This window comes from Pan paniscus, chromosome 16 (assembly GCF_029289425.2).
Source record: "Pan paniscus chromosome 16, NHGRI_mPanPan1-v2.0_pri, whole genome shotgun sequence".
Lineage (NCBI taxonomy): Eukaryota > Metazoa > Chordata > Mammalia > Primates > Hominidae > Pan > Pan paniscus.
The window spans coordinates 68,245,655-68,272,951 of NC_073265.2; the positions used below are offsets into that span (position 1 = coordinate 68,245,655).

The window sequence follows — 27,297 nt, forward strand, 5'->3', positions numbered from 1 at the left end:
GTTTCTTCTAGGCTGCTGAGGATCCTCCCAGGATATGGTGTGCTGGCGGCTGGGGTTGGTAGGATGTGGCCCTGGCCAAGGTGGTCAGGGCAAGTGGAATCATGTGCTCCCCCACCGGCCCTCAAAGGCTCTTTCCTCGTGTTGATGATTAAACTCAGAAGAATGAGGATGCTGAGTGCAACTGTTCTCAGGGCTGTCACGAGGCTGGGAGTGGACCCGGCTCTGTGGTTCAGGGGTTGGAACTTGCACACATGTGGGGAAGTTGCTGGGAGGGAGTTTTTTTTGTTTGTTTGTTTCTCACACAGCTGATTTGCACTGTGTAGCAATGGAAGCCATGAGCTACCACACACCAGTTAGGAGACCTCAGCATTTGCCCTTCCAGAGTCTTGGTTTCTTTGTATCTACAAATGTGAGGACAGCCCCCACCTTTTAGTTGATGTGAGCTTTCAATGAGATTACTATGCACAAAAAGCTCAGTGCTAGGCACAAGGTAGGCATCTGGTTAGGGGGCAGTGGATATTCTTATTAAAGAACATTGCAAATGCTCCCTGTGGATGTGAATTGTGCCTCAGAAGGCTCTGGGACCTGTCTGCCCCCCAGTTCTCTGCTGCTCCCATGTTTCTCTGAGGAGGGATTCTGGGAGCTGGGGGTGTGTGATGCACCCATCTGAACTTAGTGTGCTAATCAGAGTCAGCCCAGGCCCTTTGAGCTGCTTATGCCAGGCCAGTTTGCAGGTCCAGTGCTTGCTTCCATCTCAACAGTTCTTCCCCAGGAAAGCTGGGGCTGGGAGGTCTAGAGAAGGGGGCTGGAGGAGCTGGATATTGGGCCATCCTGATCCTAGCCAGGGAGATTCAGGAGCCTTAGTCTCGCCCAGCACGGTGGCCTCCTAACATTAAAGAGAATGTTTAATTAAACATTCGCCCAGCACTGTGGCCTCCTAACATTAAACAGAATGTTTAATTAAACATTCGCTCAGCACTGTGGCCTCCTAACATTAAAGAGAATTAAACATTCTCTTTAGTGTTATCCCAAAAGACCATCTTACCACAAGAAAGGCAAGAAGAGGGGCAGCGAGTGGGACATCATTGCCAGAGTAGCTGAAACAGCCAAAACCTTAGGAGATTCCGAGGGTTCTGGATAATGTATGAATTAGAGGGAAGCTGTCTGCCATTGTCCAGCCAAATATTGCTTGTTGCTAATACTGAGATGAGGTTTAAAAATAGGAAGCATAGCAAGGTCTTCATTCCTTTCCTTCTAATCCTTCATTCCCTTCTGTTCTCTTTGCCACAGACTCCGCAAAAACCCTGCTCCGAGGAGTAACCCCCACTTAGGAATCACAAATTCTGGGTGAGGGCTCACAGCGAGCTAATGCTGGGCTGAATGTCTTCAGATGACCACCCAGTTAATCCTCCTATGACTGTTCCATGGTCAGCCCCACTTAATAGGAGAAGAGACTGAGACCGAGGTGAGGCAACCAGCCCAAGGCCACATGGCAAGGGGTGGCAGGGCTGGAGAGGACCCAGGAGTCTGGTTCCAGCCAGGTGTATAGCCCGTTCTCTACCCAGCCTCTTGAGCGTCTTGCCAAAGAAAAACCCCAGTGAGAGAGGCGCTCCCATCCATACTCACGTCATTGAAGTGCTTAGTGGTTTTCATGATATAAGGGGTCCTTTCATTCTTTTCCAGTTTCATCCATCCTTGTCCGAAGAACTCCCTGTAGGAAGTAAGGGGAGACCCAGGTGGAGGGGGTGAGGTTTGCCTTGCTGATTTCATTGCTCCATGCTTTTTATTTTATTTTATTTTTTGGCTTTTTGAGGCTGTCATTTCTGGGGGAACAACCTTCTGCAGAGCCCTGGAAGGAAGGAACCCTGGGCTCAAGTCCAGCTCTGCCTTGTTGCAGCTGTGTGGCCCCAGACAAACCCTTTATAGCGCAGGGCTTCAGTTTCCTCATCTGTAAAATGGGAATCAAGACAATCCTTTCCTCACAGGTTTACTGGGAGGCTGAAATAAGGTGTGGGAAGGTACACACCTTATTGTGAGGGATGGTGGAAATAATTTGTTATGAATCTTGTTTTCTGACAGGGAGAATTCACATTTTAATCACTGCAGCAGTTGGTCTGTAGGATGAGGGAATAGAAGGCCCTAAAAGGGGGCAGATAAAAGGCTTAAAAAGCCTGCAAGCCAAGCCACAGGCTCCTGACATCATAAAGTGACAGGGAGAGGGGATCTCGGCAGAGTCCTGTGGGCAGAAGGGGCCGGGGAGGTGATTTGTGTTTGAAAACACATCCCGCTTCTCCTCCTAGAGGGACATATCAGGAATATCATCTGTTTCTATGTCCAGGAGATGTGACAGGTTTCCAAAGTGCCGACCCTCTCTATTTACACGAGGCAGCACCCACGCTGGGGAGGGCTGTGAGAGTGCCAGGTGGGGCTGAGGCCAAAAGCCCCACAATGATTCAAATCCGGTGAGCCCAATTCTGGGAAACCATCCTGGGACCATTGTTAGGAATTCAGACATATTTGTTGCAAGGATGTTTACCGCAGCGATAAATATAAAAGTGAAGGCTGAAAACACGCTCGTGGCTTAGTAACACACTGTTAGAGAATGCTGTGTACTTATTAAAAATAGTGTTTACAAATGCCATTTTGGCATAGCATCAGATGAAGGAAGAGGGATACAAAATTACATAAGTAGAATAATTGCAGTGAACACCAGGGATGACTGAGGCCAGAACAGGTAACAGCAGGCCTTGGGGCTTCTTCAAAGTCCACACCTGTCCCCTAAATCAGCTACTGGAGGTCACTGGACCTACACACGTGCCCACGCTCTTGCCTGTGTGCACAGTTTCTCACAGGTACATGTGCACACACACATGAACACATGCTCTTTTCTAGATACTCTCTTTCTAGGAGCTCTGAGTTAGAGATGATTCCAGAAAAGTGTGTGTGTGCAGCTGACAGGTAAGGAGAGAGCTTGGTGGGCAGGAACGGGAACAGGCTTCTCTCCCTCATTCTGCTGACCCAGGCACTATTGTTTCAAGCTGTGGAGTGTCTGTGCAACTCTGGAAATTCACTGCGTGTGTTTCCAGGGTGCTGTCCAAGACAGTGCCTGAGGAAGCGGGGGGAGGCGGGTGGTGCCTGCAACACTTACTCATAAGGAATCTTCTTGAAGACGAGGTGATCTAGCAGGGTCAGCTGCTCCGCGATCTCCAGGGCTGAGTGGTTTTCAAAGGGCTCAGCCTTCACGCCTTCAGCCTGGTTTTGAGTTGGGGGAGCAACATTTTGAGTTAGGCCCAGGACGGACACCTCCTGGATTCTCAGCTGCCTCTGTGGGGGTATCTCGCCCTCGAATTGGGTGGGCAGGTGGACGGGGTATGACGCTGCCTCGAATCTGATGAGAGGGTGGATGGAGTATGATGAGGGGAGGTGGAGGGAAGGGGACGGAGGGAGATGGGCCCCGCCCTGTTGTGCCGGTGTGTGCAGCCCAGTGCTCGGACCGCCCTCACCCACCCTGCCAGGGAGCTCCCAGCACGTGCATGAGACAATGGAGGCTTCCAGAGGTGAGCCACTGGCCCAAGTTGCTAAGCTGAAAGTGGGCTAACTAGGACAGGAGCCCAGGTCGTCTGACTTCAGGCTGTGCCTGGCCACTCCCTTCAGCGTCCGCCTGAGCCCACAGCTGGCTCTATACAATTTCCTTTTGAAACTAGCAGGTGTGGACTCCCAGGCGTGATTAGCTCCTGGGATGGCCCTGTGCTCAGAAGACAGCTGTCCTGCCTTAGTCCTGGGCCTTAGTCCATGTCCCTGGCCCCCAGGGGCCACCCTTGGACACCATCATTAAGGGATTCCACTACTTGGGCCCTTTGACCAGAGAAAATCTTCAGGGAAACGTCAGCCAGAGGACAGTGGTGGCCACGGCAGGAGATGGATGAGAGGTGGACATGGGGAGGCCAGTGTATTGGGCACAAAGGCCTCGTGGAAGGTCTGCTGGATCTGAGTGAGGGATGCTGGAAGGCGGTGGGTAAAGGGACAACTGTGTTGGTCTCGGGAGGAGCCTGTTAGGAACAAGAATCCTCCCCCATCACCACCTCAGGACCACCTGGGCCACACAGGAGGAGAGCGGTCAACCCCTCAGGCAGCAGGTGCTCCGAGAGATGACTGTCTCGTGTGCCTCATGCCTTCGCTTTTTCATGCTCACTTTACCCTGTCCAGAAGTCCCGGCTGGGCTGAGCACCTGCAAGCAGCCCATCTGCCGGGTCCCAAGGGAAGTGGGGCCATCCCTCCTAGACTAAGTGTCTCCCTTCCTCCCATTTCCTCCTCAGACAGGCACTCAGGTCTGCACCAAGGCCCTCGCTACACGCTGAGATAGAAAGGCAGGAAACACGGTTCCTGACCTCAGGGAGCGCCAGCCTCAGTGGTTCCAAGTCATGTGAATGGAGCGAGGACCGTGGAGAAAAACAGCATCTGTGTGTGTGCCATGTGGGTGGTGTGTGGGTGGTGTGGGTGGTGTGTGGGTGGTGTGGGTGGTGTGTATGGGGTGTTTGTGGTGTGGGGTGTGTGCATGTGTATGTGGGGTGTGTGTGTGTATGTGGGGGGGGTGTGTGTGTGTGGTGTGCCTGTGGGTGATGTGTGTATGTGGTGTGTGTGGCGTGGCGTGTGTATGTGGTGTGTGTGTGTGTGCCTATGTGGGTGATGTGTGTGTGTGTACGTGGTGTGTGTGGTGTGGTGTGTATGTGGTGTGTGTGGTGTGTGCATGTGTGGTATCTGTGGTGTGTATGTGTGTGTGGTGTACGCCTGTATTGGTGATGTGTGTGTACGTGGTGTGTGTGGTGTAATTTGGTGTGTATGTGGTGTGTGTGTGGTGTGTGTGTGTGTGAATGTGTATGTGTGGTGTGGTGTGTGTGTATGTGGTATGTGAGTGTTGTGTGCGTGGAGTGTGTGTGGTGTGGTGTGGTATGTGGTGTGGTGTGGTGTGTGTGTGTGGTGTGTGCCTGTGGGTGATGTATGTGGTGTATGTGTGCATGGTATCTGTGGTGTGTGTGTGTGTGGTGTGTGTGTGTGGTGTGCACCTGTGTGGGTGGTGTGTGTTTGTGGTGTGTGTATGTGTGTGTGGGGTATGTGGTGTTGTATCTGTGGTGTGTGTGTGGTGTGGTGTATGTGTGGTGTGTGTGGTGTGTGTGTATGTATGTGGTGTGTGAGTGCTGTGTTCGTGAAGTGTGCATAGTGTGTGTGTGGTGTGATGTGTGTGTAGTGTGTGTGGTGTATGTGTGTTTGCTGGGTGTGTTTGCTGCGTGGTGTATGTGTTTGTGTTTGTTTTCTGGGTGTGTGGTGTATGTGTGTTTGCTGGGTGTGTTTGCTGCGTGGTGTGTGTGTGGTGTCTGTGTGTGTGGTCTGGTGTGTGTGTGGTATGTATGTTTGCTGGGTGTGTGTGGTGTGTGTAGTGTGTGTGTGGGGGTGTGTGTGTGTGTGTGTTTGTGTGGTGGCTGTCGGTGAGTTTTTCCTGGCAGAGCTGCCCTGGGCAGGGAAGGGTGTGTAGAGAAACCCAGGTGCAGGAGCATGGGTGTTGGGGGACATGAAGCCTTTGGGGACACGGAGAGGAGAGTGGCAGGGCCACTGGGATGCCGAGTTGTAGTGAGAGAACCCAGGCAGGGGATCCCCTGTGTGCTCACAGGGAGGGGACCCTCAGCCTCTGAAGCAGCTGAGTGAATAAATACAGGTGGGCAGCCCAGCCACCTTCCCATCTGAGGGTCCTGCCTGGTGCCCTGGGGTTGGGCTGAACTGTCAGGGCCAAGGGTGAGCTCAAGGCGCTGGGTGGCTTATGGCCCAGAGGCCCAGGCGCTGTGGGGCCCAGAGGCCTGCACTGGTACCAGAGGCCAGAAGAGGCACGCTGGCCAAGGTGGGGTGGTTGGCTCCTTCCGCTCACTTCTGGGGTGGCCTGGGAAAGAGGGTGACCCTGGACGCAGAGATCAAAACTGACAACTTCCTCCACCTTTTATAGGCTTTTGAAAATCCTCAATGTCTCTAGTGAGGCTGCGGGGCCCTCTCAACCCGGATCTGCCCCACACAGGCTCTGGGGACAAGAGAGGGCAGCTCAGCAGCTGTTTGTTCTGGAAGAACCTCAGGCTGTTCACAAAGGAACAAGGGGCCCTCATGCTGTTGAGGGGTAAACATTCCAGGTGAGTCCCTGTTGGGAAACAGGAGCAGAGTGCAGTCGGCTTCCTTTCAGCTGCCGGGAGGAGTACTTCCGTCTTGGGGTTTACCCAGCATTCTGGTCCCAAAGGGTCAGTCTGGAGGAAGTAGGGTCTGGGGACCGTCAACCTCCCTGCCTGAGGACCACGTGTGGGTTCCTGGGGGCCCAGCCCTGCAGCACTGCTCTGGGGGCAGAGTGTGGGCAGAGTGCTTACAGCTTCATAGGTGCCCTCACCACTTCCAGGAACCAGGAGGGGAACATGGGAGGGGCGGGGGCAGCAGGGGCCCAGAACCCAGAGTCCCAAGTCCTCACGCTGGCTACTTCCAACAGACTGAAGGTCACTCAATCAGCAAGGGGCTGAGCCAGCACGGCACAATCTCTGCCTCTGGTGGGGGAGGTGTGGTCAGAGTGAGTCTGTCTTGAGTATCCCCAGCCGCTGTGATGCAGGGGCCAAGGGCTCTGGGGTGGCTTGTGATGGCATTCTGGGGTGCATATCACTGACTTGGAAAAAAGTGGGCTGTAGCTGGACCCTGGAAGTGCACAAGACCATCATTCCCTTATTCCGTCTGGAATGCCACTATGAGCTTGGATTTGTTCATGGTGAGCACAGCTCTGTCTCTGGGGTCCCATCATTTCTGGGCAGGTGGTGAGCTGCACCCCGACTTCTGGGGATGAGGTAGTGTGGTAGACGGAATGAGGGAGAGTTGTCGCTCTGGAGTCAGCCAGACCTGGGTGTGAACACCAGCTCTTACACCACCACTGGGGCCTCCCCTTGAGCCTTCGGAGGGAGCACGACCCTTCCAACATCTTTTTTTTTTTTTTTTTTTTGAGATGGGGGTCTCACTCTGTCACCCAGGCTGGAGGGCAGTGGCTCAATCTCAGTTCACTGCAACCTCTGCCTCCTACGCTCAAGCAGTCCTCCCACTTCAACCTCCCAAGTAGCTGGGATCACAGGCATGTGCCACCATGCCCGGGTAATTTTTTGTATTTTTGGTAGAGACAGGGCTTCACCATGTTGCCCAGGCTGATCTTGAACTCCTGATCTTAAGTGATCTGCCCACCTCACCCTCCCAAAGTGCTAGGATTACAGGTGTGAGCCACCACGCCTGGCTTCCCTCTCACATCTTAATTTCAGACTCCAGAACTATGAGAGAATACATTTCTTTTTTCTTTCTTTTTTTTTTTTTTTGAGATGGAGTCTCGCTCTGTTACCTAGGCTGGAGTGTGCAGTGGAGGATCTTGGCTCACTGCAACCTCCGCCTCCTGGGTTTAAGTGATTCTCCTGCCTCAGTCTCCTGAGAAGCTGGGGTTACAGGCGCCTGCCACCACGCCTAGCTAAGTTTTGTATTTTTAGTAGAAATGGCATTTTACCATGTTGGCCAGGCTGGTCTCCACCTCCTGACCTCAGGTGATCTGCCCACCTCGGCCTCCCAAAGTGCTGGGATTACAGGCATGAGCCACTGCGCTCAGCCCATTCCTGTTGTTTTAAGCCACCCAGTTTGTGGTATTTTTTCACAACAGCCACAGAAAATGAATACGGGTGATGCCTGTGCTGGGTCAGGGGTCCTGGGCAGGAGGACGGGGAGGAAAGCCTTGGAAAGCAAGAGGGCAGGCCCAGCTCACCATCTGCGTGATCTCCTCCAGCGTGATCTGGTTGTCACCTGGGTCCTCCTGGGTCAGAGTCCTAGGCAGGAGCGAGAAGGCACGGTGAGCCCCACTTCACTTCGCAGCAGCCCCTCCCCAGCTCGGACAGCCCCACACGGCCTCTGCTCTTACGCCCCTCTGTCCTCGTCATCCCCATTGCCAGGAGCACCCTTTCCCCTTCCTCCTTCACTCTTCCTCCTGATGGTCCTGGCGCTCCTGGCTGTGGGAGTTCCCCTTCTGGGGCCCTCTCAGCCCCTGGTCTTCCTGCATCTGGCTGGGTGGGAATGGCCTTTCTGTCACCTCAGGCAGGGAGCCCTCGAGGGAGGGACGGTGTCTGATTCAGCCCCATAGCTCCGGTGCCAGCACAGGACTGGACATTCAGCAGGCGCTCCTGCGAGCACATGGATGACAGGATGCATGACAGGAAGGAAGCACAGGGAGCGGGGAGGCAGCAGCATGGCAGCCACAGGCCCAGAGGAGGGACTGCGAGGATGGAGTTGGGAGAGCAGAGGAGAGTGGTACACACGGTGGGGAATGAGGGTAGAGCCTCAAAGTCAGGCCAAAGTGCCGCACGCTCACAGTGATGGGCTCAGAGCCACAGCTGGTGAGTACCAACAGAGGCTGTGGACACTGGAGAGCCAGGCCTGGGCTGTGTGGGGACAGTCAGGGGTCTGCAGGCCTGCCGGGGCTGCAGGGAGTGGCTCTCTGGATCAGCCTGGCAGAAGGCATTGTCGTGTATATCTTACAGCTGAGGAAACGGCCCCTCAGGGAACTGCCTCACCTGGGGTCCCGCAGCTGGAGCATGGTGGGGTCCCGCAGCTGGAGCATGGTGGGCCCACGCTCCAAACCAGGGCTGCCAACTCCAGAGCCTGCTCTTTCATCGCACCCAGGGAACAGGCTCCCCTCCGAGGGTGGCTTTGATCAATATGCTCGGTGGGGGGCTCCGCACACTCCTAAGGCCTCCTGGGAGGACCACGAGTGGCGGCTGTGTGTGTGTGCGTGTGTGTGTGTGCGCATGTGTGCACACACTCTGGCCTCTGTACTGAAGATGTGGAAGCCTGAAAGAGATTTTAGGACTGTGAGCCTGAGGGAAGAATGGGCCCCAGCATGGGGCCTCCATAGCCTGGCTGGGGAGGAAGTCTGGGCACTCTGGTCACAGGCAGGACTTGGGGGAAAGTCTGGGGAGGCTGGGGCCAGGAAAGAGGTGAGGAGGAAAGGCCAGGGCCCAAGCCCTCACACCTGGGCTGGGCTGGGAGCAGACAGGCTGAGTCGGTAGGTGCCCGCCACCCACTGAACAGCCTGTAAAAGTGACATCCCAGCCTTGAAGCGGGTATTGTTCACCCATTTTATGGATGAGGCTCAGAGCGGGGACTTGCCCAGGTCACATGAGTCACTGGCTGAGAAGCTCAGACATCGGGCTGCCTGACCCTGACCTCCACCAGGAGAGGACAAGCATGGGTTTGGGGATAAACAACTTAACTGAATTCAATTCAACAGACACTCCCTGAGCACCTACAAATCAGGCCTCGCCAGCACTGTTTAATAGATCTCTGCAGTGGTGGCAGCATCCTACACCCTGTACTGTCCAATGCAGGGACTGCTAGCCACATGTCGGGGGTGAAGCTGAGGCTGCTGGGCTCATGTCACTGAGGAACTGAACTTTAAATTTTATTTAATTTTTGTTAAGATTTAAATAGCCAAGGCCGGGCACAGTGGCTCATGCCTGTAATCCCAGCACTTTGGGAGGCCGAGGCGGGCAGATCGCCTGAGGTCAGGAGACCGAGACCAGCCTGGCCAACATGGTGAAACCCCGTCTCTACTAAAAATACAAAAAAAATTAGCTGGGCATGGCGGCAGGTGCCTATAATACCAGCTACTGGGGAGGCTGAGGCAGGAGAATCGCTTGAACCTGGGAGGTGGAGGTTACAGTGAGCCAAGATCACACCACTGCATTCTAGCCTGGGTGACAAGAGCGAGACTTCGCCTCAAAAAAAAAAAAAAAAAAAAAAAGATTTAAATAGCCTTATGTAGCTAGTGCCTACCATATTGGATGGCACAGGCTAGACAGGGGTTAGCAGCTGTGGACACACATGGAGAAGTGTGCTGGGTTCTTGCTTTGAAGAGATCAAGGTCTGGCGCAGGGTGGGGAGAGAGGAAAGGACAAATAGACTACCCAGCCCTGAGCCTGCCCCCAAGAGCTCACCTCTACCCCAGCACTCCTACTTGGGGCTGTCCTTGACAAGGGTGCTCTTCACCTCCCGGGCCTCTGACCAGCCCACATGGAGGCAGAAGGCAGGGCTCCTGTCCCAGCAGGCAGTTCTGAGCCAGGAACCAGGTACTGCCTTTACCTGATGATGTTGGCTGCAGCCTTCCGCTCCTGGGTCAGGAGCTCCGGGTCGTGCATGACTTCTTCCAGGAAGCCGATCACCTTGCATTTGAGCTCATCGTTGGTCTCAAAGTCCTGCCGGGAAGGTGTGATGGGTGGCTCTGGTTACTGTTTTTGAGCTGCTCTGCAGTGGTCTGGGCCCAGGTCAGAGGAAGGAGCTCCAGTTTCTATTCTGCCCAGGGCAGGCTGACCTGCCTCATTTCCTTTCTGTTGGCTTCCTGGCAGGGCATGAGAGGCTCTCCAGGCCTAGAGAATCTTAGATAAAGGCACTGGAACCAGATCAAAGCCCATCCTTCAACTGGCTGCACCCCTGGGCCAGGGAGGCACAAACCTACCTGTACCCCTGCTACAGGCAGGGTGGATAGACAGAGGCCCATTGTCCCTTCCATGTCCTTTGTTCCCTCCTAGGGAATCTGAGCAGTCCTCCGGGAACATCAGGGTGGCACATTTGAGCTCCCTCCCTTCTGCTGCCCCACTGCCAGCCATCAGCTCACTCTGCCCGCAGCTGCTTTTGGAAGGCAGCTGGTTCCTGGGGCCATTGCCTGGTGGTCCCCAGCAGCCTGCCCAGGGAGGGCTCCCACCCACCTGAGAGTGCTTGGACACCCAGTGGCGGAGCACGTTCAAGACACGATTGGTGGCTGCTCTGCGGATCACAAACTCCTTGTCTCCATTCCTCTGGTCTGGGGGAAACCCTGGCAGCATGCGTGGCAGAGGGGAGAGAGGACAGGTGAGGACAAGAAACAGAGCTTGACACTAGTCTGGATTTGCCTCTCGGATCTGGCTGAGCTGGGGTGAGTGAGGGGGTCATGGGCAGGGGGATAATAACATGTTTAACAACTAGTGTCTGACCAATAGCACAGATGTCATGGCTCCTCAGTCAACACGGTCCATGCATGCCCAGCCTCTTCCAGACCTCTCCATCTTTCAAGAGCTGCTGGAAGGTTCAGGCAGCCTCCCAAGACAGAGCCACGCAGGGCCTCCCCAGGGAACAGAGCTCAAGGGGGCCCCTATTCCAGTCTCTGCTGCAGGATCAAGGATGCAGAAGTGGGAGGTGGGAGCATGGCGGGACAGAGGTTCCCATGGGCAATGGGCTTTATGTCGAGTAGAAGCTGGCCAAGTAGCAAAGGGCGATGGGTGGGAAGGAAGGGGCCTCCAGGCAGGAGGGTCAGCACTAGCAAAGGCCTGCAGGATGGAAGTTTGGGGGTAGGATGGATGGCATTCAGCTGGCAGCTGGAAGAGGAGGGTGCAGGGCACGCTGTGCCCTAGATGTGCAGTGGCCCTGGCTCTAGGTGTGGGGTTCAGGCCCTGGGTGTGTGCAGAGCCCCAACCAGTGCAGAGAGGTGGGGGTTGTGACCCAGCACCTCCACAAGTGGAAGGCGGTGCCCAAGCCAAAATAATGATTCAGGAAGCTTCGTGTCCAGTGAGTGACTGTAGTCAATTGAAGCAGGGAGCTCCCCGAGGGTGGGTGCTTTAACAGGACCCACCTGTGCCATCCTTAGCACACCTTAAACACCCACAGCAGAGCAAGTCCCTGGGACCATGGCTGCTATCACCTGCCACTGGGGCTGACCATGGGGAGGACCCTGTGAGTGGAGACCACCCCACATACCTGCACTGGCTAAGGACATCCTCCGGTACTTCTCCTTGTTTGGGGTGCCCTCGTTGGCCCCCGCGGTTGCTATGGCAAAGGCAGAGGCGGCCGACAAGGCACTGCGGTTATTGTCCAGTTCACGACAGGAGGTCATGACGACTCCATTGTTATAGGAAAAGAGCGGGAACTCTGCAGAGAGGAGGGAACCAACCCTCAGCTGTCCCCAGTCCCAACTCCTCAGGCTGTTAGAAAACCAGGGGTCCCGAGGCTAGACCAGCCTTAAGAGCCAGCAGGCTGTGTCTTCAGGGTACCAGGGCACGTCGGGTGGTGCTGGTGTGTGTGTGTGTCTCTCTCTGTGTTAGAAGCTCTGGGGAGAGTCACACCACAACACCCTCAGGGCTGTCCCAGGTTGGGGAGCACACTCCTGCTTCTGAAAAAGGTCTCCAGTCACCCATCCATCTTTCTGCAGCTCTCAACCCCTTCACCTCTCAGGTCCAGCAGGGCACAGGCCTGCCTGAGGGCAGCATCATGAGTTTTCTTACCCTCTCAGTCTACTTGGGATTAACACATAACCTGTCCAATGTCTGACATCCATAACAATTCATACTGATGGGCTCTTGGGCACAGTGGGATGGAGAGAGGATGGCTCTTGGAGTCCAGCCACCTGAGTTGAAATTCTCCCCTACCCCCTACTAGCTGTGTGACCTTGGGTAAGTCATTTAACCCCTCTGGGTTTCAGTAGTCTCCTTTGAATAATAGGGATAAAGCTTCAAAAGGTGGATATAAAGATTAAAGGCAATAACATAGATGAAAGTACTTTGTGTTAGGTGAAAAGTTATATAAATGCCATGGAATATCATTGCTATTAGTAATAATAATAATAATCATAATCATAATTTTTAGTAGTAATGATAGGAGAAACCTACTCTTGAAACCTTTGGTTTCATCTTGTCTCTGGAAAGCAATCCAGACTACTGAAGACAAAATAGCAGTATTTAATGCTGTGAGGCACATGATTTATTTTAAGGACTCAAAGCTTATTTCTGAAATTTGGCTCTCCATGAGCTCTGTTTCTGTGTGTCTGAGCAGCTGTGGCAGGGCTGCAGTATGTCCAGGCAGTTTCTCTCTAAAGCTCGGTGACCCTGTTACCTATTGGGTTTCTTTTGAAAGCCTGGATAGTGGGGAGTTCAGGCTGCAGGCGGCCCTTTGCATGTGAGAGCAGGGACATTGGAGAAAGCTGTGTGGGGAGGGGCTGCCTGGGAGGTGGGTCCCCTGGGAGCTCTCTCTCACCGTTGGGTATCTCACAGCCCCCTTGTGTAGGGGAAAGGGCTTTATGAAAACCGGAGACCAAGACTGCTTCTCAAGGATCCTTCAGGATCAGGAGTCTGAGACTGCGGGTGAGCAATGTCACCGCCTCTTGGAGTCTTTCCCCTTATCTGAAACTCCTAGCCTTTTTGCAAAGTTGTCAAGATGATGAAAGGGGTCTGTGCAGAGCCTGACACTCAGTTCAGGAAGCACCTTCTGAACCAGGATCTTCCATGAATGAGCCCTAGATGCTGAGCCTCCCTGCCCACCTGTGCTGGGTAGGCTCAAGGCAGTCTTGTTTGAAGTTGGGAGAGTGACTTGGTTGAGTTGAAGAGCAGGATCTACCCAGCCAATGTTCCAGTGCCCACAGCCCCTTCCCTTGGGGTGGTGGGGGGGTGGTGGTGGTGGGTGGGTTATGAAATATCAGAAAAGTTACTGCTCTTAGGAGTCACTCATAAAGCATAAGGGATGACACCCACTTGCCTTGACTCGACTTGACCTACTGCCCTCTCCCAAACTGGAAATCTATTTGTGGTTTTGAATTGGTGCATTGTACCTGAAGAATTTTTGCTTTTGACTGATTTGGGTGTTGTTGGAGATTTAGTTGGTGATGTTTCAGTATCACCATCATCACTCTGGTTTTGATCAATATCTGACTCCTCTCTCATGGAGACTTCTGAGCCTGGGAGAAAAGAAATAAATAATTTTACTTTTCTCAATTTTAATTTTAAATTTTAAATATTTGATTTTAAAATTTATGTCTATAATTTACTGAGGCAAAACAGAGTAAACTTGGGATACAGCCGCTGAAGAAAGTTTAACAGCTTTGTTTCCCGCAGGACTCATCAGAACCTTTCTCTTGCTAATGAGCACTGTCGATCTCCAAGGTGGCTTTTGCTCCACCAGGGCTTCTCAAACCTTACCAGACACACCTGGGGATCTTGTCAGAATGCAAATTCTGATTCAGGGGTCTCAGGCAGGGCCTGAGAGTCTGCATTTCTAACAGGTTCCAGGTGATGGCCATGTGGTTGGTCCACGGACCACACTTTGAGTTACACGATCTCTCTTTTTTTTTTTGGTGAAGCTTATTAGTTAAGGTGACCATGCGCTCCAGTTTTCCTCTGCTTTTAACCTATTGCCCCATGCCCCTGGTCACTCTTAAAATGTCCTGTCTTGGACAATTGATTATAGAGGCTTCCTAATCTTGGGAGACTCCTGGTCCACACACCCTGGGGAGGCTGATGAATTATATTAAAAGCCTAGGTCTGGCAAAGTGAGGTCTTGGTCAGAAACTCTTAACTGCTCTGGGCCTCAGTTTACCCATGTAGAAAGTGGATGTAGTTGCATCTGACCTTGAGAACACAAAAGCCACAGGTCTTCTCTTTAGACAAGAATGTCCACAGGCACATGCACACGCACACACATTTATACATAACAAATACACATACACACATATACACACACACACAGTTTGGCACATAATTAGATTCATGGGCTCCTGGATCACCAGTCAAGAAGCCTGGTACCAGATGACTTCTCAGGACTGCCTTGCGTTACATTTCAGAATGTGAAATTATGAAATTTCTGGCAGGCCATTTCCTTGGTGACTGACTTTCAGCTGCATGCATCACCCATTAACTGCATGTGCCACGGTGAGTGTTACTTGGTATGGAGCCTGGCGGAGGATTTATCTCGCCCCAGCTGTGCCCTCTGCTGGGGGTGCCCTCTGCCTTCCCTCTTGCCAGCTCAGAGGAGAGAAATCCTTCCCTCTTCAAAGGCCTCCTCCTCAAAGCCTGGGGCGTCTGACCAGCCCCTGGTTGCACGTGGGTGCGTGCGTGTGTGCACGTGCTCTCATGTGCTAACCAAGACAATGCTTGTGGCACCCAAGATGTGGCCTGTTCGGATCTAAATCAGAACCAGACCTGACACTTTTAGAACAGTCAGGAGAAACCCTGAGAGTAGGGAGGCTCCAGCCTGTCTCACACTCAGCATTCCAGGTCTGCCTGGCGTCCAGCTGTCCCCGAAACACACAAGGCCTTTTCTTGCTCCTCAGTCATTCCCATCCTGTTCCCATGGTCTAGAATGTTCTCCTTTCCTCTTGGTAAAAATTGAGATCGAACAGTTCTTCCGGGAAGCCTTCTATGACGCCCCTAATGGTGTTCCCACCCCAACCCTCTGTGCCCCTAGAGCATCCTCCTGACACATGCCATTCGTATCAGGTGTCCACATTTCAGTGTCTGGTCTGGATCCTCAGACAGACTGAATCCCAGGGGGCAGGAGCTGCTGACGACCTCTTCTCTCCCGGGCCCTGAATGGGCCTGGCCCAGGCCCTGTCCTCTGCAGACATGGACAAACACAGGGATGCCGTAGGATGCTGTGGTCAGGGCAGAGGGATGCCTAAATTGCTCGTGATGGGAACTGACTCATCTAAAGTGTGGCGATGCCCTGGGAATTTCTGCCTGCCTCCCCCCGCAGCCTGGGCTCCCACATACGGCTTCCTCTCTGCACCGCCCAGACTCTGTGCTGCTTCCACGATCTGCCTGGTGGGACCCCCAAGCCTCTCCCTTCCTTCCCCATGGGAGCAGGAAGAGCAGCCCTGAGGCCTTGCTGGGCCAGGCTGAGCCTCAGTGGGGCTGGGAGGCTGGGGGGGCAGCTCCGACGGCATGGCCACTCACTCTGCTTGCTGAGCGCCGAAGGGTCTTCGGGCTTCTCAGGGGTCGTATCGCCCTCATCTGGAATCTTGTTGGTGAAGCTGCTGGACACATAGAGCTTGCTGGTGTCCAGCGTGGCCTTGCTGAAGGGCGACATGGCCGAGTACATGCTGGTGTAGCCATTGGAGTTGCAGCTGAGGGCGGCCAGGTCCAGGGCCTTGCCGCCGGTGATGATGGGGATGTTCAGGGAGAGCTTCCGCCGGCGGCTCGGTGACGATGTCTTGGTGATGGACAGAGGTGGCGGCGAGGAGAACTTGCGGGTGGCGCGCGGGGACTTGGGGGGTTCACCGTACAGGAGCTTATTGTTCTGGCCACTGGCAAACAGGAGCTCCAGCGACCTGTGGGGAGGGCGGGGGTGAAAATGACAGTTAGCGTAGGCCTGCCTGCCCGCCTAGGCCTGAGGGCCGTCTCCCGTGGGGCTCGGAGTGGCAGCAACGGCTCCATCATTCTTAGGATCCCTGAAACCCAAACCTGAGCTGATCCTCTGAGCAGGGACAATGCGATTAAATGGCCTGGGGCTGAGGGTCCTGCTCTGGATGGTTTGGGCAGAGGATCTGGGGCTTCTATGCTCCGCCCCCCACCCCATCAGGGCAGCAGCTGCAGCGTCTGACCTGAAGTGCTAAGGGTCCCCTGAGCTGCGGACTGTGCAAAACCCCCTCCATCCCACACAGGGCCTGCTCCCGCCTACACTCTCTGGCCTCATCCTTAGAGAGGTCCTCAGGCATGTTTTGTGGAATGAGGAAGCTGAGGCTCAGAGACAGGAAATGACTCATCTGATGCCTCCTACTCTAAACCCAGGGTCCTTTCCACCTGCTTTGGGGCTTGAGCAGCCCTATATGCAAACTTAGGGGGATGGGAAGCTGAAAGTGGCCCCTACCATCCTCATGACAGGGTTCCACCTCAGGCCAGGCTGGAAACAGGTTATACATCCAGAACATTGCAAACCATAGCTTGTCTCATCGAGGCTGTCTGCTCCACGTTGCACACAGGATAGGATTTATCTTTTAACCCTCACTGTTGCCCCAGGACGTAGGCACTCTTATTCCTACAGGATAACTGCAGGAATGTCACAGGTAGGAAACTGAGTCTCAGAGAGGTTAAGGGACTCAGCCAAGGCCATAGGGCTGAGAGCTGGCTCTGAACCAGCCTCTTTGTTCTGCAGGGCACTGCTGCTGGGAAAGGAAGGACACTGTCTGCTGGGCCCCTGGGAATGATCTCAGTGACTTTTAGGGGGTAAATCCATCCTGGATGGGATGTTTGCTTCTGTTTTCTCAGAGCCCTGGGAAGCTGATCCTTGAGGTTTCAGAAGTTCAGGGCAGAGAGGCAAGATGTACCCTGCCCCAGTGAGGCCTGAGGTGGGGGCAGGAGGAGGGAACAGAAGAGGGAACGGGTGTATTCTGGGTCGTTGCGTTGCTCTGGCAGCCGAGGTGTGGATTGGGGGAGGAATGGTGAGGTTCCTGGGGAGCCCTGGGGAGCCAGTGTGATTCAGGAGCTCTGCTCCAGGCAGCCCTAGAGCTGAGGCTCTGGCATAATGTCTTGCCTAGGGTGTTTTGGGGCAGGGCACTCAGAGAGCCTCTGAGCCTCTGAGGGCTGGGATGGGCTGTCCACAACTGGGATCTGGGTAGGTGGCCTCTCGGAAAAGATAATCACCTACCATTCCTGGATGCAGTGAGGTCCATTAGGGGCCTCAGCCAATCCCTGAACTTGGCCTACTGCTGGGCAGCCTTGGCCAAGTCCTTCATTGCCCCATGACTTTTGGGAAGCAAAGGCTAAGGTGGCCTGCACTCCTTATGTTGACTCACCTCAAGTAGGCCAAAAAGGGCTCCATCATTTCTCAGAGTAGGAGGTGGTCTAAGCAAAGCAGGGGTAAGAGTCCTTTCTCCCTCCCTCCCTCCCTTCCTTCCTTCCTCTCTCCCTTTATTTTTCTTTCTCCCTCTCCCTCTCTCCTTCTGTCCTCCTTCCCCTCCTCATTTCCTTTCTCTTTTTTCACCAAAGGAAGCACTGTCCTTTGGTGACGGTGGGACCCTGTGCTTCCAGGAGCGGGGCTAAGAGGTGAGAGCACCCTCCACACCCCAGGATCCTGGCAGGTGGAGATGGAAGAAGCTGAGACTGAGCAGTAGCACCAGGCAGGTGAGCTGTCCCTGCCTCTCTGCAGAGGGAGGCTTGGTTCCTGGGGAGAGGGGGCGGTGGCGGTGTGTGTCCCGCAGCACCCCAGCACGTTACTGCTGCTCCTCCAGGGACCTTCCAGGTCACCCCCCGGCCCCGTGCAAGCTCAGTTTTCCTCCAAGGCTTGGAAGCTCTCCGGGCATGGGAGGAGGAGGGCACCTCAGCCACCTGGCAGGAATGGCACTGATAGGCTTCTTGTAGATGGTAATGAGCTTGTCCAGGACCACGATGGCGGTGGTGAAGACGCGGTAGGAGTGCAGGAAGGTGTTGAGGAAGTCGATGCTCAGGAAGCGCAGGTCCGTCAGCCTCTCCAGCAGCCGCTCCACACTGGCGTAGCGGATCTGCAGCACTTTGCAGGAGTTCATGGTTTTGCTGAAGCGAATGTCAACATCATCACAATATAAGGAGGCGTCGGACCTGAGAGGGGAGGAGGGATGCAGAGGTGAAGTGGGTCTAAAGGCATCTGAATGGCACCCACCAGGCCTGCTCATCACTGCTTCCCCCACACACTGACAACACAGGATGGTCTTACTAAGAGAACAAGCTTGGGAAGGGTGACACTGAAGGAGGGCTACAACTTCTTTTTCCCAATATCCTAAAAACTCTCCATTATAAAACCCCTAGAAATACTGGAGAAGTATCACAAATTGAAAAACATTTGTTGTTGAGTTCACAAGATGTAAGGAACTCTGTTTACACAAATGTGTATGTGGATGGGGTGCAGTGGCTCACGCCTGTAATCCCAGCACTTTGGGAGGCTGAGGTGGGAGGATCACTTGAGGTCAGGAGCTCAAGACCAGCCTGGGCAACATGGCGAAACCCTGTCTCTCGTAAAAATACAAAAGTTAGCTAGGTGTGGTGGCCCATACCTGTAATACCAGTTACTAGGGAGGCTGAGGCACAAGAATCGCTTGAACCCGGGAGGTGGAGGTTGCAGTGAGCCGAGACTGTGACATTGCCCTCCAGCCTGGGTGACACAGCGAGACTCTGCCTCAAAAAAAAATATGTGTACATGAATGTTCTTAGCAGCATTATTTGTAATAGCCCCAAAGTGGAAACTACCCAGGTGTCCATCAGCTGATACATGGAAAAACAAAATGTGGTCTATTTGATCTGCTAGCAGCTGCCAAGATGTGAGGACAGGTGTCCAGTGCAGTTAGCCAGAACAAAGGGGCTAAGATGGGGTGAACTTGCAGGGGTCTTGTTTCAGCTGCTTGTGAACTTGAGGTCAGCAGCCTCTACAGGGCATAGTGGGAACCAGTGGCCCTGAAGGCTGCTGTACCACACAGCACCCTCTGGTGCTTACACCACTGGAATCGTGTTTTATTGGTCATCCAATGGGAGCTATTAGGACTCTTGGGCAACTCTGGGTTTTCATTTTTTGGACATTGTGAGTCTTTGTAATCATGTTTTACTTTTTGTTTTGACTACCAAGAATCTTAGAATCAAATATAGTGCTCATTTCTTTTTATTTACTTCTTTATTTTTTGTTTGTCCTTATTACTTACATGCTGATGGCCGTATCTAGTTTTTTTTTTTTTTTTTTTTTTTTTTTTTATGAGATAAGGTCTCATTTGCTCAGGGTGGAGTGCAGTGCGGTGGTGTGATCATGGCTCACTGCAGCCTTGCTCTCCTGGGCTCAAGTGATCCTCCTGCCTTACCCTCCCCAGTAGCTGGGATTACAGGTACATGCCACTATGCCTCGCTAATTTTTGTATTTTTTGGTAGAGACATGGTTTCACCATGTTGCCCAGGCTGGTCTCGAATTCCAGGGCTCAAGCAATCCTCCTGCCTTGGCCTCCCAAAGTGTGACAAGTGTGAGCCACTGTGCCCAGACTATCTAGTTTTTCTTTTTTTTTTTTCTGTTTTTTGAGATGCAGTCTTGCTCTGTCACCCAAGCTGGAGTGCCTCTGCCTCCACGATTCAAGTGATTCTCCTGCCTCAGCCTCCCGAGTAGCTGGGATTACAGGCATGCGCCACCACGCCCAGCTAATTTTTGTATTCTTAGTAGAGATGGGGTTTCACCATGTTGGCCAGGCTGGTCTCAAACTCTTGACCTCTTGATCCACCTGCCTTGGCCTCCCAGAGTGCTGGGATTACAGGCGTGAGCCACCGCACCTGGCTCACCTGTTCTTTCGAGGGTATCTTCTACCTAGGAGTGCAGATAGTGCTCAGAGGAAGTGAGCAAATGGACATAGCATCCCTTTCACACTGTCTTTCTTAAATACTTTTCTTTGGAAGCATTCTTGGGATTTGAAATAAATAAACTTTATCGAGTGCCTTCAATGAGCAGGGCAGTGGGATTTCTTTTTAGGATGAGAACAATATGGGAAAAGCACAGGGCCCGTAAAGATACTGCAGTTCAAAAAGAGACCATTCCAAAGAAACCGAGGAAATGCTGCCTTCTAAGTTAGCTTTGCTGCAAGACACAAAACATTTTAGAAAACTCCTGATTTGGTTTCCACCAAGATTCAGGAAAGTATACACTGCATCTATGGGACCTCGAGAAGCAACCATGAAGAGGGAGTAATCCAAGGTCAGAAGGATTTCCTTGACATGAAAAACAAGAGTGCTAAATTGAAGGCTGGGACGGATGCAGCAAATGGCAGATCGGACACTCAGAAAATCTGAGTGGTCTATTAAACACATTTGAGAAAGTCCCCTAGAACTCAGAGAAGGACAAAGAGGTTGAAATGACAGAAAATGGAAGCAACACAGAGCGGACAGAGAGGGGACCTCTCACTACCGTGAGACAAAGTAGCAAACGAGAGAAGCCACGCCTGCTCATTTCTGCTTGCTGGCATGACTCCACAAGGCCCCTGACTCTGTGACGATGTGCATCGCTCCGGAAAGATGCTTTGAGGACAAAGAAGGCCAGAGCACACGGCCTCCCAGGTCTCTTGCCTGAGTCTCTATTCTCCCTACAAGATAAATGACCCTCGTCCTTGCCTTTCCCAAACATAATATGACGTCTGATAAGGTTAGTGATGATGCCCCTGTCATCTCTAACCAGACGCACTCTCAGGCCCAAACCTTGAGGTGATTCTGCTTCAGTGTCACTTCTCAGCAAGTCTGATGTGATTCTGCAGGTGCTGAACCCCCCATCTGCATTTAAGCAGTGGGCTGAAACACTGTGCTGATATCTGATAGGACCTCACAGAAGGGTGGCTCCCGGGCTGCTGGCCTCCGTCTACAGTCCTCAGGAAGGCTTCTGAAGAAAACAAACCTGAATTCTTTAAAAGCTTGATCATTTTTCCTTTAGTCAACACTAAAAGTCTCAAAAGGAAGGTGAGAAACTGTGAAGAAGCAATAATAAAAGAAATACTGGGCTGGAGGAAGTGCCTGGGACAGCAACATCGAGTAAGGGCTACGTCCAGCCCTGGAGGCTGAAGGGGCTCAGGAACTGTCTCTCAAATGAAGCCAAGTCATTCCCACTGGGCTGCATGTTTCAGAGGGAGAGTACAGCTACTCCCATGTCACGGATCCCAAAGCATCCAGCCCAGACCTGGCATCCAAATAGGGATCATCTGACCCCTCTGGCAAGGGTTTGCTTCTAGCACCTTCTCTGTGGGCTCCTGCCACCGGAAGGGGAAGAGAAAGTGAAGAAAAGCCCCTGCATTCTCTACTCCTTCCTTTTCCTTTCCTTTGCTGTTTTAAACCTCACAATCACTGTTGGTTCCAGTGCCTCTGGCAATTCCAATATTCTTTTTTTTTTTTCTTTTTAATTGAGATGGACTCCCGCGCTGTTGCCCAGGCTGGAGTGCAGTGGTGCGATCTTGGCTCACTGCAACCTCCGCCTCCCGGGTTCAAGTGATTCTCCTGCCTCAGCCTCCTGAGTAGCTGAGATTACAGGTGCCCACCACCACACCCAGCTAATTTTTTGTGTTTTAGTAGAGACGGGGTTTCACTGTGTTGCCCAGGCTGGTCTGGAACTCCTGACCTTGTGACCTGCCCACCTTGGCCTCCCAAAGTGCTGGGATTACAGGAGTGAGCCACTGCACCCAGCCTCTTTGTTTTTTGTTTTGTTTTGTTTTGTTTTGTTTGTTTGTTTTTTTTTTTTTGAGATAGAGTCTCACTCACTCTGTCGCCCAGTCTGGAGGGCAGTGGCACAATGTCAGCTCATGGCAACCTCCACCTCTGGGGCTCAAGCAATTCTCCTGCCTCAGACTCCTGAGTAGCTGGGATTACAGGCATGCACCACAATGACCAGCTAATTTTTTGTATTTTTAGTAGAGATGGGTTTTCACTGTGTTGGCCAGGCTGGTCTCGACCTCCTGACCTCAATTGATCTGCCTGCCTCAGCCTCCCAAAGTGCCGGGATTACAGGCTTGAGTCACCGCACCCGGCAATATTTCCAATATTCTGTAGAACTATCCTGGACTTCAGCTTCCCTGTCTGCAAAATGGGAGAGTGCATTAAAGTAGGCAGACTGGTAGCAGTGGCCCAGAGCTGTGCTTCCAGACTCAACACAAGAGAGTGCTGTGATCCATTAGCAATGTCTGCCAGGGGCTCTGGATGGGAGATGACTGGCTTGAGTGCCAGATACTTGCTATCCCTGCTAGAAAGTGTATTCAGTGCCTTACAATGTGAACATTTTCTCAGTGGAAATTCAGATTTGCTTCTCTCTGATCTTTCAACACTTCTTGATGAATGCTCCAAGTGGTATTCCTGTCTCCCAGGCATCAATGACAGGCGTTGCCTGAAGGGAAAAGGACTTTCTCTTTCTTTTTTCCCAGGGAGAGTGCCCCCACCTTGAGTCTACCTGCTCTTGAGGTCACATGTTGGGGCAGAGCCTCAGCCCCAGGAGCCTGGCAGGTGGAAGGAGACTTTTCAGTTTTGGGTTGCTGGTGGCTGACCCGAGATGCTGACCGCTACATCCATCCATAGAGCTGCTGCGGGAAGGCCTGGATGCATCATGTTAGGGGCTGGTGGGAGTACTCGGGACACGTGGGGCGTATACCTTTGTCTTGCAAACCCAAAATCAGGATGCTCTTGACTCAGTCTGAGAACAGGGAACTGTGCCAGAAACTCAGCACGTTTTGGGAGACATATGGAAGGAATACCCCCAACTTCCCACCTATCACCCCTGCACCTTTCTCCAGCTAGGCTATCCACTCCCCACTCTCCCCATAAGAGTGGCTGGCAGTGGGGAGCCTGCCACTCCCCTGGGTTTGGCCCTATCACCTACAGAATAAAGCCCCACTCCTTGCCGGTCGCGTTACCGTGATCTGACCCTTGCCCACCGCCAGCCCCATCTTTCATTATGTCATGTGGATCGCTGTATTATTTAAGAAAGTCAAATTGGGCCATAAAAATAAGAGAATTAAATAAGGAAGACAGATGAAGCTAAGTACAGAAGATTTATACTAGACACAGTATACCAAGGAGAGCACCTACATGCTGAACATAGGAAGGGACAGAGGGACCAAAGGCACTAAATAGCCAAATATTGATGCTATGCTTAATATTCATGAGGCATATGGGACATTCAATATTTATTAGGTCTTAAGTCAGCCACCCATTGGCAATGGCTATTCTGACCCTCTGTGTCCCCTGCCCAAGAATGCAGAGAAAGGTGTAGCTGTTCTCCAGGTGAACTGATGGCTACAGCTGTGGCCAGGCACTCGCCCCTATACCAGAGAGAGGGCAAGTCTGTGCCATTGGCCCAAGTGCTTTCCATTGCATGGGCTCCTTGGTTCAAACTTCACTCCATCAGCAGTGAAGGCTGATGTGGCAGGGAGAGAGGTGGGACAAAGAAACACTGTGTCAGCAGGATGCAGGCAGTGTGGTCCTCCCATCTGCACACACACTAGCCTAACCAGCTATCTCATCGCCTTTCCCTGGTGTCTTGCTATGTGTTTGTAATTGATACACTATTAGCCAGGTGTGGTGGTGCATGCCTGTAGTCCCAGCTACTTGGGAGGCTGAGGTGGGAGGAACACTTGAGCCCAGGAGGTAGAGGCTGCAGTGAGCCGAGATCACACCACTGCACTCCAGCCTGGGTGACAGAGCGAGACCCTGTCTCAAAGAAAAAAAAAAAAATTGATACATTAGATGCCGTAATGAAGCATCTTAACTTAGCCTATGAATCTGTTCCAAAGCCTCTAGAATAGTTTGTCTGGTAGTGTACCTGGAGACCACAATTGCATCAAGGTCATTGCCTACATGACATCACTCTCCTCGACCCTGCACTCTCCCCAAACACCGTGCACTTTTTTGCCTCTGAACCTATGTTCATGCTGTTCCCTCTTCCCAGAATGCCCTTCCCCCTCAGTCGTCTAGCAAACTCCAACTGGTCCTTCGAGGCCAGCTTTAATGTCCCATTCCATAAGAAACCATCCTCAACTGTGCCAGGTAGATCTATCACTCATCTTCTGGACCTCGCCTGGATTACACAGATTCCATTTTACAGCATGCACTACACTGCTTTCTAATAATCTCTCTATGTCTCTCTCTCTCTCACTAAACGATGAATTTCCCGAGGACGGAGACCCCACCTGCTCATTTCTGCTTCCCTGGTCCCCTCCCTGGTCCTCCTGTGAAGAAAACCAGGCTTTAGATTGGTAAGCAGATGGGTCCTTGAAGGTGTAAGTTTAATCTGGACATTCCATTCACTTTATCACCATCATTGTTCAAAATTTTATTATTTTTTTCTTTCATAGGTGATTTTAATTTTATTTTTGTTTCATCCACACTCTCTCTTTTTTTTGAGACAGAGTTTCACTCTGTCACCCAGGCTGGAGTGCAGTGGTGAGGTCTCGGCTCACTGCAACCTCTGCCTCCTAGGCTCAAGTGATGCTCTCGCCTCAGCCTTCTGAGTAGCTGGGATTACAGGCACATGCCACCAGGCCTGGCTAATTTTTGTATTTTTAGTAGAGACGAGGTTTCACCATGTTGGTCAGGCTGGTCTTGGACTCCTGACCTTAAGTGATCCACCCACCTCGGCCTCCCAAAGTTCATCTGCTCCTTTTGCTGTCTCAATGGGCACCCTTTCCAGAGCATGAGTGGGTACTCACTAAACATATAATGGTAATTGAGTGGGTACTCACTAAACATATAATGGTAATTCCAGCTGTGAGTTTTATTGGATTATTGAAATGGATCTAGGAAGTAGGTAGATAGGTATTATCATGTTCCCCATTTACAATGTGAGAAACCCAAGCTCAGAAAGGTTAAGCAACTTGTCCATATTCACACACAAATCTAGGGCTGGGGACCAGGTTTACACACAAAGCTGGGGCTGGGGACGAGGGTCACACACAAAGCTAGGGCTGGAGACCAGGGCTGTTGCCTTCAAGGCCAGACTTTTCTGCTGTACCCCACCACCTGTTCAGTGATGTAGTCATGAGGGGAATAATTCCTTATCAACTTGTGCAGAGGCTTAAAGACTTGGTGGACCTGAAACTGCCTCGGCTAGCTCCTGGCACACAGTAGGTTCATAAAGGGCTCACTTCATCAGACTTGACTTCAGAGTGGTGGCGAGTGGAAACAAAAGATTTCACACATTAAATCATATTCTGCATTAAACGCATTACATCTGCAGTTCCCCAGAGCATGTATGTGAAGTAGCAAACGGGCCTGGGTTACCCAGATGATTGTTCTGGCAACAGCAACATGGCCCAGGTGGGAGCAGAGTCCTAGCGTGCACCAGGTGAGCAAGGCAGGCTCAGAATTCAGAGGTGGGAATGGAGGCCAGAGAGCCAGTGGGCTCCAGGGTTGGGGCAGGAAGGAGGGTGTGGTGAGGGGGTTAGGCGTGCAGGTGACTGCAAGAGAATTGTGCCTGGTGCAGGTGAGGGAGGCTATATTACCCAGGGCTTGGAGAGCTGCGTTTAGTAGGACATTGTCTCTGGGGATTGTTCAAACAAACACAGTGGTCCTGGAGCCTGTGTTTTGGTTTTTCTGGTTTTTGAAATGTTCTATATATTCATTTTTTAATTAGGAAGAGAAAAATAGTTATTAAAAAAGAGTACATAAAGTTTCATTCCTAAATGTTATATTTTAAACAGCCTAATACAAAAATAATCCACATGTACAAAACAGATGAACCATAACAAAACTAAGCCAAAGCACCATAATAAAAAAAATTTTTAAAAATAGATGTTGGCATGGATGTGGTGAAAAGGTAAGACTTCTGTAACCCTTCTACACTGCTGGTGGGAATGAAAACTAGCACAACCACTATGGAAATCAGTGTGGAGATTCCTTAAAGAAGGAAAAGTGGAACTACCATTTGATCCAGCAACCCCACTACTGGGTATCTGCCCAGAGTAAAAGAAGTCATTACGCAAAAAAGATCCTTGCTCATGCATGTTTATAGCAGCACAATTCGCAAAAATGTGGAACTAACCCAAATGTCCATCAATCAATGAGTGGATAAAGAAATTGTGTTATATTTATATGATGGAATACTACTTGGCCATAAAAGGGAATGAATTAATGGCATTCACAGAAACCTGGATAGGACCAGACTATTATTCTAAGTGAAATAACTCAGGAATGGAACACCAAACATTGTATGTTCTCATTCATAAGTGGGACCTAAGATATGAGGATGCAAAGGCATAAGAATGACACAGTGGACTTTGGGGACTCAGGGGGAAAGGGTAGGAAGGGGGTGAGGGATAAAAGACTACAAATTGGGGCCGGAGGCGGTGGCTCACACCTGTAATCCCAGCACTTTGGGAGGCTGAGGCAGGCAGATCACGAGATGGTCAGGAGATTGAGACCATACTGGCTAACATGGTGAAACCCTGTCTCTACTAAAAATACAAAACATTAGCCAGGCATGGTGGCACACGCCTGTAGTTCCACCTACTCAGGAGGCTGAGGCAGGAGAATTATTTGAACCCGGGAGGCAGAGGTTGCAGTGAGCTGAGATTGCACCACTGTACTCCAGCCTGGGTGACAGAGCAAGACTTGGTCTCAAAAAACAAACAAACAAACAAACAAAACAAAACAAAACAAAAAAAAGACTACAAATTGGGGTTCAGTGTATACTGCTGGGGTGACGGGTGCACCAAAATCTCACAAACCACCACTAAAGAACTTACTCATGTAACCAAATATCACCTGTTCCACAAAACCTATGGAAATAAAAAATTAAAAAAAAAACACAAAAAAATTAGCCAAAGCAATCATCCAAATAGCAATCACCCAACTCAAAACAAACAAACAAGAAAACATCCAAAACACCCCCAAAGACAAAGCCCAGCATCTCTGAACCCCAGTAGCTGGCTCATCCCAGTGTCCTGGCTGTCACCTTGTGGTACTCAGTCTCTGGAATGCTGCCTGGTCAAGATGGGGTTAAGGG

General features: G+C 51.9%; 1 protein-coding gene across 9 annotated transcripts in view; it reads right to left on the reverse strand.

The window, feature by feature from the left end:
• The window catches only part of RASGRF1 (Ras protein specific guanine nucleotide releasing factor 1), a 130,559-nt gene that overhangs the window by 27,631 nt on the left and 75,631 nt on the right, over window positions 1-27,297 (reverse strand). For 3 of the 9 annotated variants that reach the window (XR_010109969.1, XM_003810717.5, XM_063596869.1), the window contains exons 14-23: window positions 24,485-24,523; window positions 18,147-18,404; window positions 15,786-16,159; window positions 13,667-13,792; window positions 11,824-11,994; window positions 10,800-10,906; window positions 10,177-10,289; window positions 7,808-7,868; window positions 3,149-3,252; window positions 1,627-1,711 (exon numbers count right to left, since the gene is read on the reverse strand). Coding sequence is in view for 5 of the 9 variants with exons in the window: in XM_003810717.5 (XP_003810765.1) it covers window positions 1,627-1,711; window positions 3,149-3,252; window positions 7,808-7,868; window positions 10,177-10,289; window positions 10,800-10,906; window positions 11,824-11,994; window positions 13,667-13,792; window positions 15,786-16,159; window positions 18,147-18,404; window positions 24,485-24,523 (1,438 nt within the window). In the remaining 4 variants the exon portion in view is untranslated. The remainder of the gene's footprint in view (window positions 1-1,626; window positions 1,712-3,148; window positions 3,253-7,807; window positions 7,869-10,176; window positions 10,290-10,799; window positions 10,907-11,823; window positions 11,995-13,666; window positions 13,793-15,785; window positions 16,160-18,146; window positions 18,405-24,484; window positions 24,524-27,297) is intronic. The other 6 variants (XR_010109970.1, XM_055098999.2, XR_010109972.1 and 3 more) reach the window with 3 other exon arrangements.